At 46.7% G+C, this 19,672-nt stretch overlaps 1 protein-coding gene across 1 annotated transcript in view; it reads right to left on the reverse strand.

The window, feature by feature from the left end:
* Positions 1-19,672, reverse strand: part of SLC26A9 (solute carrier family 26 member 9) — a 162,034-nt gene that overhangs the window by 19,400 nt on the left and 122,962 nt on the right. Inside the window, exons 17-18 of the mRNA XM_085625264.1 lie at positions 11,440-11,494; positions 2,392-2,537 (exon numbers count right to left, since the gene is read on the reverse strand). Of these exons, the coding sequence (XP_085481390.1) occupies positions 2,392-2,537; positions 11,440-11,494 (201 nt within the window). The remainder of the gene's footprint in view (positions 1-2,391; positions 2,538-11,439; positions 11,495-19,672) is intronic.

Raw genomic sequence — 19,672 nt, forward strand, 5'->3', positions numbered from 1 at the left:
TCCTCTCTGTCCATCTTTCGATCGGTCTTTCTTTTCGCTTGACTGTCTCTTGAGCTGCCCGCTCAGCCCCTCCACTCTCTTGCCACCCCATGCCACCTTTTCATATCCTTTCCCCCTTGTTGTTTCTTTTCCCCATCCCTCGCTCCCTTGAATTACTCTGCCTCTTCCACTGTTTGCTGCCTCTCCCCCCTCCACAGTCACATCATGTTTCTTCACACACTTCACGTCCTACACTGTCTCATGTGATGTCATGCACCCACACCCAGCAACAAGAGGACATGTTACACAGACTTTTCACATCGATGCAATGCAGTGCAGGAAGGACACTTACACCACCCACTAGCCCCAGTCAATGCACTCACTTACCACCATGCTGGGCACCCTGCAAGCCAGACATCCCAGATACCCCCTATGCACGCCAGACATCCCAGATACCCCCTATGCACATCTGGAGTCCCCAGGCCACACCCAGAAAACAAGCATTGGCATAGCCAATAGATCTCGCCTTTGGGACCTTATAAGTATTTAGTTATGCAGCACAATATCCTTACTGCAACAACATTAACTGTTGCATGGCTAAACACTTATAAGGTCCCAAAGGCGAGACCTATTGGCTATGCCAATGCTTGTTTCCTAGAGTCCTTCCTCCAGGGACGCTTGTAGTTTCCTGTTGAATTAACCTTGTGATTTGTGGTGAAGCCTTGCCAACATGGATTTAGCGAGTTGGAGCAAGCGCAGAATGCCTTCTGCTTCCAAGTTGATTGCATTCTCTACTATCTGAATTAAACCACCTAGAGAAGAGACTAAGTTGCTTCACCTCGGACGGCGTCCTGTGACATATTTACTTACAACTCTGGACCTAGAGGAACCTGGGAACCAATCACTTGCACCGTGTGTCTTCGTTTAGCTCACCGGCAAGACTCGCTATAACGCCAACGAATGCAGTGGCTTAAAATTAGTAAATGGGCAGTAAAATAAGAACTTAATCCTCTGTGTGTGCCCTCCACGACACCAGCTTAAATGGAAGCTACATTCCCCAAACAGGCACCAGCTATGCAGTTCATGGACCCAGACACTGCCCACCTCTACGTCAGGAGTTACACCACTTACTTTTGAGAAAGAACCCGATCCCGTCCTAAACCTTATTAGAAGAGGTTTAGAAGACACTCCTGGCCTGGTAGTGTCTAGAAGTGATTCCGTTTGTGGTGCCAGGCTCTACAAGTCTCCTCGGTCATTGCTTTATTTCCATGGACTGATGGGCGTCAGGATCGCCTCCATTTGATTGGAATACAGTTTTGCGTGATGTTTCTCCTGACTGGGGCTTTTTGACGGGCATCCTACAGCGAGCAAGGGCTGGGATGTCCATCAGGATTACTTGCGCAACATTGCACCATTCATCCGATCCACATGTCCAACATGAAAGCTTCTCAAACATAACCCGCTCTACATACAGCAAGTTAATGAACGGTGCAAACCTGCCACATTAACACTCATTTTTGGGGACTTATATAGCGGTGTCAAGGGAACTGTGAAGCCAAGCGTGAGATTTTAAAGCCACAGGAATGAAATGGTAAATGCCTTGCGCTTGTACCGCTCTGATTGTTTCTTCCACGGCTTGAAGCAGCTCACTTGTAATGAGCAGACATCCTGACAAGAGAGTTAGATAAGGGCCCTCAGGTAGAAAGTACCTAGAGATGATTCAGATTGTGGCACCAAGCATTTTTGGGTTTTGCATTCGAAGTGAACTCTTAAGTGTGTATTTTATACAGTTACTGCCTTGGTCCTGTGTATCTGCACATAAGTGCTGCATCCAATAAGACATAAAGTGTGTGTGTTCGTGTGTGTGTGCGCGTGTGTGTTCGTGTATGTGTGTGTTCATGTGTGTTCATTCGTTCGTTCTTTGGATCCATGTGGGGGAGTGGATGGACCTGAGACCCTTGTAGGGGGGGACAGGGCTCTGGGAAGGAGGGGGTCACAGGTTGCAGGAGTGGTCTCCTAGTGACGGCAGTGGGCTTCAGGGCAGGCTCCATTCAGGCTTCATTTCCACAATATTTTGAAGGCAACCTTTACACGGGTTCTCTCTGACTCAAGTCGGCGAGGCCAATAGTAGTTCAAGTTGTTTCGCATTATGTTTTATTATATGTGATTATTATTGCTCAGATGGTGGTTTGTAACCACGAATATAATAAGAATGTACAATGACTATACTGTTCAAACACTATCTTGGAACCCCTCCACAGAACGTAAAGATACATGTCTGAACTGTTTGGATGTGTAACTGTAGTGTTCGATGTTGACTACATTAACACTTATTATATTATATAAGTAAAGATATATAAAAACAAAAAGGCCAATAGAAGTTCAGCTCCCTCCTCCCCCTCAGTAAGTTACCTTTTCCGCCCTCGGGGCTTGGGACACGCTTCTGACGGTTTCCATTGCATACAGAACTGCGTCGTGGACGGTGATAAACAAATGATTCCGGTCCAGTCCGCTCTCAGCGAAAACTCCCCCGGTCTCGATATCATGGTAGACCTGAGCTAGAAAAGGCAAAGAACGGAGAGGGCAAGTGAGGGAGAAGGATAAAGCTACTTGTGTGATGTTACTGTAAGTCATAGGGTCTGTTCCTTTCCAATGCTTAATTTGAGCTGGTGGTTTCCGATGTCCCACACCGGCACTTAATTGTCAACACCAGCGCTTGTGACAGTCTGCCACGTGCTGGCGCTGTCTCTCTAATTTAGACATGAGCACAAAAACAGTTGTTTATTAATTCAATATAGATTGAAAATGACTATTACCTGCTGCCTAAGCCACTCATAGCTTTGGGGGCCTGGGATAGTCTGAATTGTCACACTTCTAGGACTTTCATGGTTAGTAGTTGTGTTTGTACTATTATTGGCAGCGCTGGCAGGGGCAATGGGTGGTGCACACTGCATAGGTCTCCTGACGTAGGCCCTGGTATTTTTTTTTTTTTTTTACAAACTAAGCACTGTCAAACCTGTGAGAAACATGTTACCTAGTGGCTGGACCAGAAATTGCAGCAATAGCTATATTGTAGACATTTGCCCATCCGTTGATATGCAGATATATAGCTAGAGCTTTAAGTGGGATGGAAAAGGTGGCTGAGCACTAAACGGGTGTTGTTTGCGAAGCCTTCGCACAAATCATGCCCTATGTAATTAATAGATGTGAAATAGCATCCTGTGATCGTGAAATTCATTCATATGGGGCCTCATTGAACACAGCAAAATCACATAATATTAATACCATAATCAAAATCAGCAGCACATTTTATTTTAAAGGTTACAAAGCTCTTTATCCAGTGCTAAAAACGATAACAAATGCATCAAGGTAAGTTTAACTGTAAGTGACAATACCTTAGTTATTTCGCTGACATGAGGCCCCCTAGGAATTTGCGGCGTTGGTGGCAAATTTTGCAGTAAAAAAAGCAACATTTGCAGCCCGAAAGCTCAACATTCGCGGTATGCATAAAATGTGCCTGCTACAAAAATTACTGCATTACCTGTGCTCTGTCACTGCTGGAGACTGTGCTATGTCACAATCTAGAACCTCGCAGAGTCTCCAGCAGCACAGCGCCTTGAATCGGAGAATGTCTGATGCCACAGAGTGCATATTGTAATATGAAACCTGCTGTTTCTGGCATCAGCCAACCTGTGTTATTTGCAGTGTGGGGGACATATCTCTGGGGAGTGGGTTGTGGGGGCCTGATGAACCGTGGGAGGAGGGTGGCAAGAGAGGAGTCACAGTCCAGACGGGGAGTGGAGGTAGCAGAGGGAAGGTAGGGTGGCATACTGTCCTTCAGCTAAGGCTGTGTTATACAAAAAAAGCAACAACAAAAAAAGGAAACAATGGGGGAAGGGAGGGGTGAACAGGAGACAGAGGGCAGAGAAGAGAGGGGGTCAAGATAAAGGAGTGACAGAGTGTAGTGGAGGGCTTGCGGGAGGAAGAGAGGTTCAAACGCCTGCAGAGTTGTGCAGACTAATTGCACAGAAGGGCGACAGATGAAGTAAACACCTCGGCAGCTTGTTGCTCACCCTCCTTTTACCAGTTCAGCAGCAGCACAGATCAGTTAAATAGAGTATCAGCTTTTTTAAAAACAATTTTGGGGCACTTTTGTAAACAATCATGGTACCGATTTTGCAATCTTTTTGCAAAACGCAAAATCGCGATATCCTGGGTGGGTGTGTGAAATGAAATAACGCTTTAGGGCGGCTCTGGCACACCAATAATAAACAACAGTAGCCACCTTCCACTTAGCCCCTATGCCTCAAAAGGGACTTTTGGTAATATTGCATTTCAGCGCTAGCAAGTGACAGGCTGCAAGGTAGGGATTTCTTTTTCTTCATTGGTTGAATGACTGAAATACAGGGCCATGTAGAGTCCTGGCTGAATTTCCGCTTAGAGCACTGCCTATATCACATGCATACACTCCCTGTCCACATACAGGTGTGTGCATGGGTCCGTTTTTCTTAGAAAACAAATAGTGTTTTGTTTTCACCCATGGCTGATGAGTTGATAAGTGGTCTGGTAATCAAAGAGACTGAAAGACCAGGGGGGATATTCTCAAGAACGTGTGATAACCATTGCAAAATTAGCTTAACACAACTCTTCACATTGCAGTCTAATCGCGGGAAAATAATTCTTTGTTAACGTGGTATTCTCAACACGGCGGTACCATGCGATAGACCCACGATAACGCGTCAAATGAACGCGCCAAAATCAACGCGATGCCGCAAAACACAAACGCAAAAATAGTAGCGATGACGCCAATCACGATCCAAAAACCAGCGAAAACAAGCCACAGGCCTGCAATTCTCATGCGTGAAAATGCACTCTAAAAGCCGAACAAGAAAAACACACCAAAAACAAGATAAACTACGTAGCAACATGGATGCACCCGGACCGAGTGCCCAGGTTAGCGCAAAACCCACAAGCCCCACACCCCACCTTCAAGGAACCTCTGGGAAGGCCAAGAAGAAGAGGAAGACTAGGTACAGTCCGCATGACAACCGGCTCATCGTCACAGAGGTGACAGAACACTAAAGACGACTGTACATCACCTCCGCCGTGTCATTGGCAACACAGACGGAAAAATGGCATCCCATCGTGAATGCAGTCGGAGTGTCGAGGAGGCCAAGATGCGCTGGCATGATGTGAAAAGCCAAACCAAGCAGAAACCCGCTGCCAACAGGAAGGCAGCAACGGTGAATGGAGGTGGGAGTCCAGCCCCACAGGAGGAGCTGGAGCAAATGGCGGCCACAGTCATCAGTGTGAAGACGGTGCAAGGAGTCGGGAGTCCGGACACAGCTCGACATGACCTGGCACAACATCAACAGGGTGAGTAACAAACAGGGACTGGGGGACGAGGGTAGACGGGCACAATGGCACACATGCAGAACGACGTGTAGCACACCGCACACCCACAATGACCCTTGCTCATGTCCCTGATCTCTGTGGTACACTACAGCACACATACAAACCTTAAGTAGGCCCCCGTCCACCATGTGCCCAAAGGGGTCCCCCCACACATCACCAATTCCACAACACACACAGACACCTGTGCGAAACACAGCAAAGATGCGTATTTGTGAGCCACACCGACAATGAAAGTGACACTACACGATGAGCAGCATGGCTGGAGTACAAACACCATGACATTGTGCATGCCACGACACTGAGGTGGCTGAGTTTGGACCACATCTGGAAAGGAGCAGGTGACACTCTGACACATCCACGTGCACCTACAACCCATGCCGTCAAAAACACATATGCAGACAAACAATGCACAAGAGTGCAAAAAACGTCCAAGAGCACAAATGACCCAAGTCGCAAACGTCACATCAGCTTAAAAGCACAAAATTCAAAGGCACACCGCCTCCAAGGGAAAAGGGGCAGCAAAATCGCAGGGGCGACTCTCCCACAATGCAGCACACACACATAGCAATAACAGCACACCCACATGGACGATAATGTGGTACACAGTGCAACACTTACACTGCAGAACAGAGGACACACCTGGGTCTGCTTGTGCGTAGAAAAGGGCCAATCACATCTGACATAGCAGGAAACTGTGAGATAAAAATGTATGTGTGCAACCTCACCTACGTCATGTAGTCCAAATGTCCACTGTCCCGCATCAAATTGTCTGCTCCTCCCAAACAGTCACAATGTACATTGCCATGCAGTCTGTATGTAAACTTGAACAATGCGTCAAAATACATGCCAACATAATGTCAACAAGCGTCTCCCCTTCACATTGCAGAGGGACAAGCGACACCTTCAGCAGAGCAGACCAGACAATTCTACAGTGATGCTCAAGAGGACCTCCACACTTCCGACACAGACGCCCTACAACAGTACATGGACATCTTAGGCAACGACCTCCAGTAGCAGAGCAGCCCAGCTGGATACTCCAGGCCCAGCACAGACCACACAGCTGGACGCACCCAGCACCACGGCTGGCACCCAGCATCCCACCGAAGCACACATTGCATCCCAAGCCCAGGTGTCAGACTGCCAGAAGGGGGTGGCCGAACAGGTGCGGGTGGGGTTCTACCTCATGGAAGCCGAACAAGATCACATATGTGGGTGTCTAAGTCCCATCAGGGACCACCTACACTCCCCAACGGAGACACACACTGCGACAGAGACACATGCCTTTGCACATTTCCAGCACTGAACCACACCCAGAGCCACGGGATAATAATCCACACCCCCACGTTGGACTGGCGCACGCTGGCCCAGTCCACTCCTCTTACTTATTGAGTGGGGAACGGCAAAGCTACATATGCAAGGTCTCACCCGCAGCCTGCGGTGACATGGCTGCGTCCGCTGTACACGGCACAATGTAATGTTGTAGGGCCCTAATGCATACATCATGAGCACACGGATACAGTAAGACAGTTAGTTGAACTGGCTACGGGCACATGCGCCCAACACCTTTTATTGCCAGGGTCACATGTACATTGACGCCTGTGCTGGATGTGTGTGGGGTGAGTGTAAGCCAGCCCTCATGGAGTCGTTGGTGCTTGAACAGTGATCACAATTAAAGCGGAAACAGAAAACACCAGCATAACGAAAACAACGGTGAAGCATCATGGTGGTAGCCGGAGAAAGTACAGTGTTCCCCCAATATGCAACCACAATGGTCCATGAGGTGTGGTGCACTGTGTCAGTGGCACCTGAAGAGCTGAGCAGGGTATCAAGCTGATGATGGCACCCACGACAGGTGTGAGCAACTCTGATAGTCTGGTAGTAAGACACCTCCAACTCTGGCACCTGTTGTTTGGAGTTGGTCCTGGCGGTGGTGGCGTGTGCATCCTGCGGTGATGCGACATCCGGGCAGGTCAGGACCCGGTTTAATGTGTGAGCCCAGGTGGACTGCAGTTGAGGCCGGAGGCAGCGGACAGCGCAGGGCTACAGACACATGGCCTTGATGTGCCCCAGGCCATCGACACAGAGGCCATCCAATAATCATTTAGAAAGGTTCAATGACTTGAGCGGCACAGAGTTAGTGGCCCCGGATGCACTGCAGCCGGCACAGGCACACTGCCACGGGATGATGACTTGCAGGGCAGTGACATAGGGCCACGCGAGCTGAGAGGGTCCTCGTCGATGTCCAAGGTGAATGTAGCGGAGGTTTGCGGGGGACAGTGGAAGGTGTCCTCCAGGGCATGGAATGCTACAGCCCCGTTTTTGCCACAAAGTCAGTATGACTGACATGATGATGAAGACAACCCCCAGTCCATACACTCAGTCGCCACCAAAGTTCAATCAGAAAGTGACATGGATGTCGTGGAACAGACTTAGTAGCACCAGAGCTGAAAGGGGATACAGTCTGCGATGAGGCCAGTACAATGATACAACCACTGCCCTAAATAAATCAAGGCTCAGATCCAAATGTTTGACCTACTGGACCACAGTGTAGGCCGGAGGCAGTGGTCAGCAGAGGCCCACAGCCACGTGTCATTGGCTTGCGATGCACAGAATTAATGGCACCAGAGCAGGTGTTGGTAGTGTTCGATCACTTCCGTAACGAGGATCCTTTTTTCCTCTGGACTGCACCACATCTTTCTCTTACTCCTCTCCTTGCGTACAATGATATGAACTCTGCCATACACAAATCAAGAATCAGTTCCAGCTGTGTGACCTACTTGATCGCTGTGTAGTCCAGAGGCAGCGGTCAGCGCGGGCCAATCGCTGTTCGGCAAGCTCCTCCTGGAACTCTGACACACGATGTTGAAATGGCATGTGGGGATGACTTGGGGCTGACGGAGGTAGAAGCAACAGAGCTGAGCGGGTGTTTAGCCAGGGACGATGCCGTGTCCTGCCTGGTACGGACTGGATTGGATTGGTGTGAGGCCTGCTGGACCGCAGTGTAGGCCGAAGGCGGGGTCATCAAGGGCCCACAGACACTTGTGGTTGGGATGCCATGCACAGACTTGGTGTCACCACATCGAAGGGAGCATAGTGACATAAAATCAGCCATGAAGTGTGTACCCTACCATTGCATAATCCAGACTCAGTTCCAAATGTGTGACCTACTTGACTGTAGTGTAGGCTGGAGGCAGCGGTAGAGTACGTCAACGAGAAAGGAGTAAAGCGGGCCTGTGTCGCGGAGGCCGTGATGGTCTGAGGAGGCTGCCAAGGTCGCGGCCCTCGGGTTTGGAACTTGTGTCGGCACATGGTGGGCCCACCTTTGACACACGCCGGTGTCGGCAGGTGAGCAGTGAGGCCTGGTTGCGCAGGGGCGGGCATGACGGGTTCGGGGACCAGCGGCCCGGGTGCAGCAGGCGCACAGTATCGCAGGCCACAACGCTCACGGCAACGGCCTTGTGGCGGGGTGGGAGGCGCCGCCCAGGCAGACACGTTGGGCATTCTGGAAGAGAACCACGCCCAGAACTACGTGCTTTTTATTCACACCCCTATGCTGGCCTGGCATACGCCGGGCCAGCCCACCCCGCACACGCTTACGGGGGGGGGGGCGTCATAAGCTACATTTCAGCGATCTTACCCATTGGCTGGGGTGACATGGTTGCGTCCACTGTCCACTACACCCCAAACACCAGCAGTGCATGTAGACATGGATATGTCTGTGGTCTGCATACTGCAGTCTTTCCAGCACATCTCTGCTACACTTGGCATTGTGTACATTCTCATTCATGGGTCACTTGTCTCCTTTGCACATGCCTGGTTCCCACCTCTTCACACATTCCGCTATTGTGGGGCTGAGGTGCCATGCCATTGATGGCTCATGTCCAAGGCTAACCAAGGTTAACACAGTAAGTTGTGCTGTTGTGTCTGGTAGGTATGTTGTTTTTCATGTTGTATGTGATTTTGAGACATGTGCATTGCCAGATTAGATTGCCAGTTGCATGATTGTGTAGATGAGGTGTGTGGTGTGTTCATTTGGTACTTGCCAATGAGCAGTGCATTCCCATAGTTGCCATCCTGGAAGCGCTGGGTGATGTTGGACTGTCGGAAGATGAGGGAATCATGCACACTGCCTGGGTAGTTGGATACGACATTCGTGAAGGCTCACCGGTGGTCCACTAATGCCTGCACATTGATGGTATGCATGTGCTTTCTGTTGTGGTAATTGTGTGCAGTGTCGGCAGGGGGCACAAGTAGGACATGTGTGCAGTCGATTGCCCACAACATGTGCGGGAATCCAGCTATGGTGTATAGTTCATGCTTGGTCTCCAGCTGTTCCTGCGCTTTGTGGGGGACGTATAGGTACTGGGGTATCAAGCTGATGATGGCATCCAGGGCAGGTGTGAGGAACTTGGATGAGGCTGGCTGTGAGACTCCTCTGACTCTGGCGGATGTTGGTTGAGAGGTACCAGAGGCCAACAGGTGCAGCACAGCCAGCAGCTTTGTCTGAGGTGGGATGTTGGTTGTCTGCTGTGTTGGTACCATCAGCCTGTGGGCAATGATGGTCCGGATGTGGAGGATGGTTGTCCTTTTGAGCCTGTAGTGGGCATTGACATTGTCTGGTGTTGGGTCTGTGATGCTGGTGCATTTCCAGAAGGTCCGCTGTCTTTGTCTGCGCTGCCTCTGTGGTGGTCCTGGGCGGGGGGGGCTGGGGGTGGTGGCGGTGGGTATTGTTGCCCTATTGGGGCTCCGGGATACATGATCAGTGGCGCCATGGCATCTGTTGTTCTTCATGTGTGGCTCTGGGCTGGGCTCCCTTTGATGGTGCGGGTTGTCGGCAGGTGTTAATTTCCTGATGCTAACATGCCTTATCGCCTGTTTTGTGGTCTTATCGCCGATGTGGCTGGTCTTGGAGAATGTTGAGGTGTGGTGTTGTCACAGATTTTTGCTCAGTAACGCGTACTCTGCATCTCATTAGCGATAGTTGGCGGGGTCGTATGTGGCGATGTTTTCTGCGGATGCCATCACAGGTAAACTGGTGGTATGGGCTGGTAACACCAGCTTGTGAATGGGGCGATAAATTTATCGCGACTTTGGCTGCGATAAAGTGCCGTTAACTCAGTGATAGATCCTTGAGAATATGCCCCCAGGAGCAGTGGCCTCAACTTAAATGGTTATTTTACCTCACTTCTGTGTCATGTCTCACCATCATTGTAAAACTGTGGGTAGGCTTCACAACAAAGAGAATAAAAGAAGGAGGAGAGGACAACAACGAAGAGTTTGGACCCAGGGGAAATAGTTCAGCAGAAGCTGCTGCCCAAAATTGCACATTGTTTTGAATGAAGCTTCAAAAGCATAATGTCCATAGAATGCATGTGATGAATTTCACAAAACTACAATAAATATGTTTCTGACTCTGGCGAAGAGTGCTCGGACAATAAACACAGAGTGTCAGATGCAGAGTATGGCAGTGTATGTATCAATAGTGGCCACAGCCACAGCTCGGCTTGCTTCCCAAAGTAACAAACAGTTGGTCTTCTTAATGCAGAACCCAGCTCAGCTCAAGGTAAGCCCATGTGGGTGCAGAAAAAAGGCAGGAAGTTAAACCTTTTATAGGTGGTATTTAGTCCAAAACCTGGACACGAAGATGAAATGAGTCCTTATGTCTAAACTGTCCAAATAAATCATGTTGAACAATTCGGAGATGCATAGGGAATAGTTTTCCAATGTAGTTTGAAGATCTTTTAGCAACTGAAAATAAATCTTCCAAGAGAGGAGAGCCATGTTAAGAGACACCTGGCTCCAGAGGGTTTGATGCATTAGTCTAACGAGGATCCTATTAAAATTCCAACCAACCATACGTCGTCTGATGGAGGCAACAGGCGCACTAGTCTTGTCAGATGGTGCCTGACATCTTTGTCAATGAAGAAGTACTCAGTGGCCAATGATACAATGCAAGTGTCTATCTGGCCAGCCAAGCCAGTCCCTTAAATGCCCTGTGATTCATTATGTATATTTCACAAATAATTAAGCACTGTTTACGCTTACCTTGCACATTAGCGAGGAAGAAATTAACACCAATCTTTTGATAACTGGAACCAAGCTATCAGGAAAGAGACAGAAATCACATAAGTGTGTGCAAACATTACTGCATAGACATTTTGGCTTGTTGATATTTTAGACTTGTCTCTGCATCTTCCACACAATGTTCCGCATTACACCGTTATTTATGTATGTACAGATGTTCTGTTAGAAAGGAATTCGATTACTAGTAACAATAGCCCTCTAGCCTCAGTTATCTCCTACACATTCCCATGCGTAAATGTTCTCCACTGTCAATAAAGGATCTTGGAAGAATCATACCAAATTATCTTTGTGTTGTCTATATTATTCCTAAGTCTGTCTCTTCTCTACTATTTTCAACCTGGTTGTTGCCATCCCACTAAGTAGTGGTGGGATCAGTAACTGTGGCTCAAAAGAGGCACAACCAAAGATTTGTAGGGGCTGTAGTGTATAATGTGCTCCTCTGCCTCCCCTTCCTTTGGCTGGTGCACACCCTCACTAGTTACAGTGTAATACAATGGTTGTGATTGGTTGGACTGATGGCAGACTAATGGAGGCGACACAGGGGTTTGTTTTCTCTTATTCCTATGACTTCTTCTGCCATTCTCTGCTATTCCTATCCATTGGATACATTCTCCAACTCCAGAAAGATAGTGAAACCAAGGAGGTGGTGAAAGGCAAATTTAGATGGCAATTGCTGAAGTAATCTATTTCTTATGTCAATTTCCCTAAATTGCTCATCACTAGTGAAGAAGCAACCAGGGCATAGATGTTGCAAAATGCATAAAGCAAAGAAAAACATGTCATTCCATCTTGTGGAATACGTATGGAAATTTGATGGAAATATATTATATTTAACGAGAAGCATTGCAAGATTTAAGAGGTGATTCATGTTGTAATGTGGTTTTGGAGTGGGCATCACTTGCATCAAGCCAATGTATCTGATGAGCAGGTGCCCAGAGAAGCACGGATCTCTGTTCTGTCCCGACAGAACTGACTCTTGGGTCTAATATTTGTTATGAAGCACCTTTTAGGCTGTGGAGGTTTGATGGCATAAACGTCTAATTTCAAAGAAATTATGTTAGGTTAGAAAGAGAGGATTGATTCAAATTATCGGTTTGTGTCTAAAAAGAGGGTTCGTGGTTCTGAGGCTCATGAGGGCTGAGCGTTTGCACCTCATAAATCTGACGGCTGTCTATGATATCAAAAAGTCGTTTCCACAGAAACACTTTCATGTCACAGGAAGCTATGAGTTCAAATGAAGTATGTATTAGACAACAAGATAGAAAATTCAGATCCATTATGATCATTGGCTATTACCCCCGAGGAAGCAAATGCACCTATCGCTCTTCGGGTGCACGCCATGCTCCCTGAACATTGCCTACCTTACTGGAGCGGTGGTGCTGTTCCCTGTGACTCTTCACTTTCTCCCAGAGATAGCATTGCAGAAAATAACTGCAGGTCAGTATGTTTTATGTGCTTGCAGTCCGCCTTTCTGCTATGTCTCGCCCTTCTTTCCAACAATGGCTGGGGCTGGATACATGCCATCGAGGGACGGGGCTTCTGCGGCTTTCTTCTTTAGGGGATGTTTCTTCACTACTTGCCTTATGATTATACCACTTTGGCTTCCTAGTAGTGTTGCTTTTTCTTCATCTCTGCTTTGGTTTCCTAACTTTCTAACAAATTCCTAGATCTTAACAGTGTCTTGCTTTTACGGTCTACCTTGCACATTCCCTGCATCTCAACTTTCCTATTTTCCATTTCGTATTTTTGGATTTCTTTGCAGTAGACAATTTCAAAATGGCGATTCTTCGAGAAAGGTAAGTAAAAGGGGCCAATAATTGTACCACTGCCCTTTGGCTTCACAAGGAAGTATGTCACTGCTTAGCTATTAGTTAAGTTGGTCACAAATTGACCCTGATCAGTTGGCACCATTAACACAGCGAAACCTCTCCACATGTGATAATTTTGCCTTCGTGAATGATAGCCGTGGACATTAGGAGAGCAAACAATAGTCCCATGCACTGGTGCATGCTACCCCCTTTACCTCTTGCACTATGTCTGCGTGGCTCCATGACTTCCAAAATGTGCCACCTCCCTGATTGACCAGATTTGTTCACCAGGGGAGAATATTTAGTGCCACCCTCAAGCCAGTAGCTTGTTCAAAGATTTGATTTGACACTGATGAGGTCCTGTGTACTAGCATCTCTGCAATACTTTAAAGGAGCCAGGAATGGAACCGCTGTTTTTTCCTTTCCCCTTCCAAACTGGGCCTAAATATTAGAGCCCTGTGAAAGCCCCTTGATGATTCCTGCTGTTTCTGCCAAAAACATGAAACTGGACTGCACCTGCCAGGAAGAATGACTTGATCCGCAGAAAAGGTGACTTGCAGCCACACGTTAGTGCCACCTAGCAGCTCAGCAAATGTCAGATGGCATCTGGTTTGGGGAGCTGCTCCCTCACCTTCAAGCATCGAGAAGGTGAAGTGTGCTTTATCCCTGACCCTTCCCAAATCAGTGGGATGCCTATACTTACCTCATCTGCCAAACATTGACTTCTGCTGAAGCTGGGCTTTGACCCCCTCCCCCATCACTCTGGCTGGAGGGGGTTGCCCAGAATCCAGAACCTCCAGAATCAACTTTCCACCTGTTCTGGTTCCTGAGATATAACCCTGTGCTGGTCACACCTACTTGGGATGGTACCTTCGCCCCCCCTAATACCGAAATAAATGTCTGAATCCAGTAAAGGCGTATGAGGGTAATGTTTTTTTTTTTATTGTTTATCTTTATAAGTCCAGAGAGTGCCCTTAATCTTTTCAGGGTGTGTCTTTTCCTCAGACCAGTCCCTGTAATGTCCATGTATGATTCAGTCACAACAACAACAAACAAGCATTGCAAATGCAATAGGTCTCGCCTTTGATTAAGTTAAAGCGATTTGCTTTGCTAATGGTATTGTATAGCAAAGCAAATGGCTTTAACTTAATGAAAGGCGAGACCTATTGCATTTTTAATGCTTGTTAGAGTTGGTGCTCGCCAAGCGTAGGGTGGCTATTCGTTGGATGTCCCCTAGCCCTCTGGGGGTGAATGATTGGATGAGTGATATGGCTGAGTGGGTGGTGGCAGAAGAGCCACATGTGGAAATCCTGGAGACACTATAAATTAGTCGGACAATTTACAGGGTTGGGCAGCAATGCTTGCTGAGCTACTGGAGCCTCTGGATGCTAGGCCCCCATGAGGAACAAGTGTGGATCGAGCATAGAGGCTGCAAGGAAGAGGGGTTCTCAGACTGGGAATGTGTGGGTAAAGGTAGGAGTTCAAACTAGGAAAGAGATATTTGGACAGCTCTGCGCCGGTGATTCGTCAAGCATGTGCCTGGGTTCTCGTCGGCTCCCTTTGATGATTACAGTGAATATTCAAATGCTTTGTCCTATACGCTTGTTGAGGAACAGCACAGTGGGAGAGTGGCAGGGGTGGTTTAATGTGACATATATATTAATGTAATATGTTGTGTTCTTGTTTATTTCAAACGCCAATAAAAAAATTATATTTAAAAAAAGTGCGTGAATGAATTGACTAAAGACGAAGTAGGAGAATTGCAAATTCCCAGTGCATGTAGACCTCCCAAATATGCCAATGTCACAGTAACACCTCTTGTGAAATGAGACCTAAAATCCTTTGGTGATGGAATCTCAGCATTTTTTACCATCAGGGAACTCAAATGGGAAGTGACCTTTTGCTTCAGAAAATCCAAACTATTTTCAGGCCCTGGAAGGATACAAATTAGTTCTCATCCTTCCGAAAATCACTGGATTTATCTATATATCGCTAGCTCTACATCTCTGCAACGTAACAAAATTAATGTGTCTTAAAAATACGTGGATTTGCTTTAGGAATAAATGACAACATATCTATTTGCTACCTCAAAATACTACAGAATCCTTGCTCCGCCACCCCCTCCCTCCGTTTTGTACCACACTAAACCATGGGGAGTGGCAGATTTATCATCTGGTGGGTAGTTTGCAAAGTGAAGCACAAATGAGAATTTGGGAAGGTTTTAACCACACATATATAGATACCTATTTGTTTGTTTCTGTCAAACTACCTTTACATGGATGTGTCCATCGTATGCACATACTCTCGATTATACGTGAATGCACTGCACAAGCCCATAAATATAGCACCAACAAAACTGTAATTATACGCATTAGGAAGAAGAAAGTGTGCTAGCTGTGGTAATATGAAACAATATGTGGACAAGATGGCTCCGTGAGTTAAAAACGACTTGCTTCTGATGCTTTCTTTTGCCTGCACGGATCCTTTTTTAGGTCTCGCCTGGCGTAGGCTGCGCAGTCTCACTGGCGAGATTTAATGATTTGGGGTATTTTGTGTAAAGGGCATTAAGCCCCGCCCCTCTTTTCCATTGGCTGGTGTCACCGTTTATGCTAAACGGTGGCCAGCCATTGGAAAAGAGCTGGTTGTGACGTTTTCGTTTGGCTTTTTCTGCCGTCCCACTTGGACGGCCTCGTCTGCTTTCCTTCTGAAGTAAAAGGTTTCTTATCTTTATGGGGCCAAACACATGGCCCCATAAAGATAAGAAACCTTTCAGCAGGCGAGGCCGTCAAAGTGGGACGGCAGAAAAAGCCAAACGAAAATGTCATGACGAGCGCTTGTTATGAGAGTATTCTAGTTCTTTGTTGGAACTTTAACCCTGAAGACATGCGTCACATCGCACAAGAGACGCGACTGTCACTGTGCACATTCATGATTTAAAGCTTTCCCTAACGAAGGAAACATAAAACTTGAAGATACTGTAAAGAGTTTGATCATTTTGAAGTGCTATCCAATTTCAGCTGTGCAGGATGCGAACTAATGACTGGTTAAACTTATCAATTTTCTGTCAAATAGAGTATAACTGGTAAAGACGAAAATAGTTTACAACCCGTTAATCAATTTACAGTAGGTGAACTTGTTCTGTTGCGATGTGGATGCTCGTTTGCTTACAGAGCGAGCCATAAATCATTTGGAATGCAATTGTGATTGCGATAGTGCGGTGGCCATGTTGGACTGCCCCATATCTCGTAAACTCAAAGCGTGAGCCTTGGGAAGTAGAAATAATACGGAGAACATGTCAGTAACAATCCTTGAAAGCGCTCTCTCTCTCTTTCTTTCTCTTTTACCCTCCCCCAAACACACTAGATAGTTTTCTGGAAGTCGTGTCCTGCATTACTCCGCAGCGCGCTGACGTATATGCGCAGGAAGCTGCGGTGGGAAGGCCGGGACCGCCATGTTGGATTGCCTTCACTCCCTGCGGCCGAATTGGTCTGGGTGAAGAGAGAATCCGTTGTGTTGAACTGGCTCGGAGAGATCATGTCCGAGACGTACGGTAAAAGGATCTGCATGGTCCCTGTGCGAAATCAAGTCCAGGACAGGAGTGTAGAGCATTTGCCCCAATTCTCATCTGACAGCATCACTGTCCATATTGGTTTTGTCCTGTTGTTTACAGTGATGCTATCATGCCCCACCTGCTAAGCCCACCTTATTAGCTGACAGCCTCGCCTACAATATGTGCTGTGTTTGACATTTATAAAGCGTCTGTTTCGATGCAGCGCATTTCTAAAGGTGTTGCCCCGATGCCATGGATTTTCAAATATAATACAAGCACTGCTTCTCTGTGCTTTAGAGGTGCTTTCTGACAACACTACTGCAGGCCATGTGCATAATGTGTTTCTAAGGGAACAGCGGTTCCAGTTTGCACATCTGGGCTGCACAACTGCTGCGCTGTCTTTGAGACTGGTTTTTATAGCTTATGCGACTGTTAGGTATCTGGTGAGATAACCATTCTCTTTGAGATTAACAGTTTCTACATTTCCCTTTCAGGAAATGCATATTGCAGAGTTTAAAATAAGGATTTGTTGCAGCTGGTTGTTGATTTCCGTAAAACAGTAAGACAACATTTGGTGTATGAGAAGGTGGTGCAGTTATCACTTTGGTTTCTAGACACAGTTTGATTAGATTACTAATTAGGCTATCGTAATTTGAATGACAGGAGTCCAGGGAGATGCTGCTGATTGGCATGGGTATTCATGTTTAGTTTCCAAAACAGTTGTCTTCCAGAGTACCAAGTTTTAGTGTAATGTAAAGATCAAAGAGGAATGAATAATAGGACGAGATGTAGGTAATGCAACTAAGCATGTTGCAGTAAGGGGAGGTTTTCAGACGATAATATTACAGAAATCCGGGGGTTGTCATAATATACTTTTCTAGTAAAAAGAAGCAATTAGTAGTACACCGTAGAAGTGACTGAAGTTAATTTGCCTTTCCAATATCTCTCCTCCCCCCCCCCCCCCCCCCCACCACCACCACCACATGAGATTTAATTTTATACTTGGTTATTGCGGTGAGCAGTGAAGAACAGAGACACTGTTAAGCAAAACAGTGAAAAAGATATGGGAAAGACTTAAAGTTGAAGAAAAATTGGGAAAAGAACACAGAGTAAGAATTGGCTCTACAAAAGGGTGAAAAGTAAGATGCCACCTAGAGAGCCTCCGGCCAAAATTAAGGTTATGAATGCGAGGTCTGCAGAAGATGCAGTTAACTTGGAACATTATACAGCTATATCAGCAGGGATGGCTGGGAAATGGTGCTTATTAAATCCATTTGCCGCCCCCTTTTCTATGATGCAAGTAAAACCTGGGCCTTTAATTACAAATACTGAGCCTTCTGGAGTGAATGCAGAGTCTAATGCCAAGAAAGTGGACTTAAGAGAAATGAGCGTTTTAACACGCTATCATAAATTCGTTGATCTGTTCCCCGATGTTAGTGCTACAACCCCCTTAAACAGGTTCAGGCTGCTGACTCTTCTTTATGCAATACTGGAACTGAGGGTAGTAGCATCTCAGGAAATAAAGAGAGGATCTGCCAACCTACTTAACAGGAGTTAATTTATGTATTACAGCAAACTATTATGCACTGTTAACCTCTTCAGCGCTGCGCGGATTCCTGCGCAGTGCTGAAAGATCTGAGCGCGGGCGGGGCCATGACGGAACGGTTCCGTCATAAGCACAGCCCAACCGGCGTGCATGACGGAACCGTTCCGTCATCGGCATCGAAGAGGTTAATAAAACTACTAACTACAGGAAGAGTTGCTGACAAGGACGGAAGCCAGGACTGGTCCTGGCTCGCTTCAGCTCTGGCAAGTAAGGGCAAGAATAACACTGATCAGTCTGATAGAAGTTATGTGGTTCCATTTCAATCAAATAGTACAAAGGACGTATTCCAGAAGACTATGGTGGTAGGACAACAATGTCTGAAAGATGATTATGTAGACATTTTGTCATGGAACGTGGCAGGTTTGGCTAGTAGAGTGGAGTACAGGTATTGGCTAGAATTCATCAACAAATATGCAGTATGTTGTTTTCAGGAAACCTGGTCTTTGTCAGAAAATCCTGTTAGTGGGTTTTTGGAGTACGTGGAACCAGCTAAGTAGTTGGATAGAGGGCGACCAGTTTGGGGCTCGCAGCTTGGGTGTCATCTAAGTTAAATTGAACTGGACCCTGCCAGCTCTTACAGATCTACTGATGAATTGATTGATTGATTGAAATTGTGAGGTAGAGCATCTGGGAAGGAATTCTCTTAAGCCTGATGTACTGCATATGAGGCTAATAATGCCTGCTAAAGACGTTTTTGTCGATATTCTAAATGTATATATTCCCTCTGGTTGGCCACCTGAAGTCCCAGCGATTTTGGGGAGATTTTGTTGAATATGTAGAAAGCATAAGAGAAAGAGAGAGCCAAGTTGGGTACACATGCGGTACTTATTTGTGGGGATTTTAACCCTCAACCGACTGATGAAATTCTTAACGAAGCAGTACTGGCTGATGATTATTGGCGAAGTGTTCCCTATTCGGATATTCAACTAGGGAAAGTATCCTAGAAAGGGGAGCACTTAACAAAATTATTTTTTTCAAATTATCCGTTGCGTTTTCTGATTGGATGCACCCTTTCCGACAGTCCAGCAATCACGGGCTATAGTAATGGTAAAAATTATATTTTAGTTAATCTAGAATGGCGAAATGTGGTTGGTATGATTAACCAGGATTCCCTCTTAATGATAACAAAGATCACTATTCGCAATGAACTGGAATGTGGGCATAATATGAGCAAGAACATAGACAGGAGTACAGGCCTGAGATTCTCCCCCATAATTATTTAAAGTGTAT

Source organism: Triturus cristatus, chromosome 1_1, assembly GCF_964204655.1.
Source record: "Triturus cristatus chromosome 1_1, aTriCri1.1, whole genome shotgun sequence".
In the NCBI taxonomy this organism is placed as follows: Eukaryota; Metazoa; Chordata; class Amphibia; order Caudata; family Salamandridae; genus Triturus; species Triturus cristatus.